Genomic DNA, 1229 nt, shown 5'->3' on the forward strand with positions numbered 1-1229 from the left:
ATTTATAATTTATTTTCCAGTTGAACAGGTTCATGTTTCAAAGCTCACCGGTTTCGTTTCCTTTTCAGTAAAGATATGTTTTTTTTTCTGATGCAATGTTGAGAAATCTGATCCGGGCGACAAAGAATGACTCATAGCCTGTGCGTGTGTTTGTTTGGCTTCTTCTGGTTTACTGTGTACTATCTGGTCAACCTGTTCTCCAACCAATATGCCCGTATAGGTCCTTTGTCCAAATCCCTGAAATATGACCCATCGGAGCGTGTGCTACAATCGAGCCTCTATGGGCATCAAAACATTTTCATATCGATGTTTTGTACTCTTTTATCTCTGTCATAATGCGGGTTTCATGTATCTCTAGGGGTAGGTTTAGGAGTGAGTTAAATCTGGTCTTTTGTAAGAATTACACATTAAAATGTATATGAATTACTGTAAGATCAGTGTAAAAAGCCATTACTTTTACATTAGTAATGACAAACAGATGCTTATTTTTACGCCCACTACAGCGCGAGTAACTTTAAAACGTAAAAATAGGCCGCAATAAGGCGCTTGCACAAACCACTTATAGAGTTGTTTTTTGTTGGAGGACAGGCTCTTTCTAGTATAGGTATATTCTGCCTGATGTCAGCTCATTTGCATTACCTGCAGACAGGTTTGGGTGCTGGTCCGAGTCCAGACGGGTTGCAGTCCTGGAAGGTGGCGTGACAGAGCAGCGATCTGGCCGCAGGCCTGCAGAACGAGCTCACCCCGTCCAGCTCGCCCCATGCGCTCTGGGCCAGGTACTCCTGAGCGTCCTCCGGGTTCGGTAGAGAGTAGTTGAAAAACACCAGCGAGTCCAGACGAAGCTCTTTCCGGCACACGTCGCCTCTGTATGTGCTGCAGTAGCCAGCGCTGCCTTTGTACAGTCTAAATCGGACAAGACATCACAGTGCAACATGAAACACATGCTGTGGTATTTATCAGGATGTTATATGGTTGCAGAGGCATTCTGGAAAACGTCTTTATGCACTGAAAGTCTACTCTTTCCAAAAAAAGCACTTAATTTTAATTCATGCAACTCAGTGTTATTTTAGTATAATTTATATACTAACATAGTGTATTTAAGCTCTGTGTTTCCTTATTTTTCTGGTATTTTTTTATGTTTAGTGTGTTGTTTCCATCATAAGTACAATGACTACTACTAAGTACTTACTAGGTAATTACTCTTTATTATGGGCACCTTAAAATAAAGT

The 1229-nt window shown here is 41.3% G+C and overlaps 1 protein-coding gene across 1 annotated transcript in view; it reads right to left on the reverse strand.

Moving 5' to 3' along the window:
* The window catches only part of musk (muscle, skeletal, receptor tyrosine kinase), a 12142-nt gene that overhangs the window by 6301 nt on the left and 4612 nt on the right, over positions 1 to 1229 (reverse strand). Inside the window, exon 8 of the mRNA XM_043249796.1 lies at positions 640 to 903. Within this exon, the coding sequence (XP_043105731.1) occupies positions 640 to 903 (264 nt within the window). The remainder of the gene's footprint in view (positions 1 to 639; positions 904 to 1229) is intronic.

This window comes from Puntigrus tetrazona, chromosome 10 (assembly GCF_018831695.1).
Source record: "Puntigrus tetrazona isolate hp1 chromosome 10, ASM1883169v1, whole genome shotgun sequence".
Lineage (NCBI taxonomy): Eukaryota > Metazoa > Chordata > Actinopteri > Cypriniformes > Cyprinidae > Puntigrus > Puntigrus tetrazona.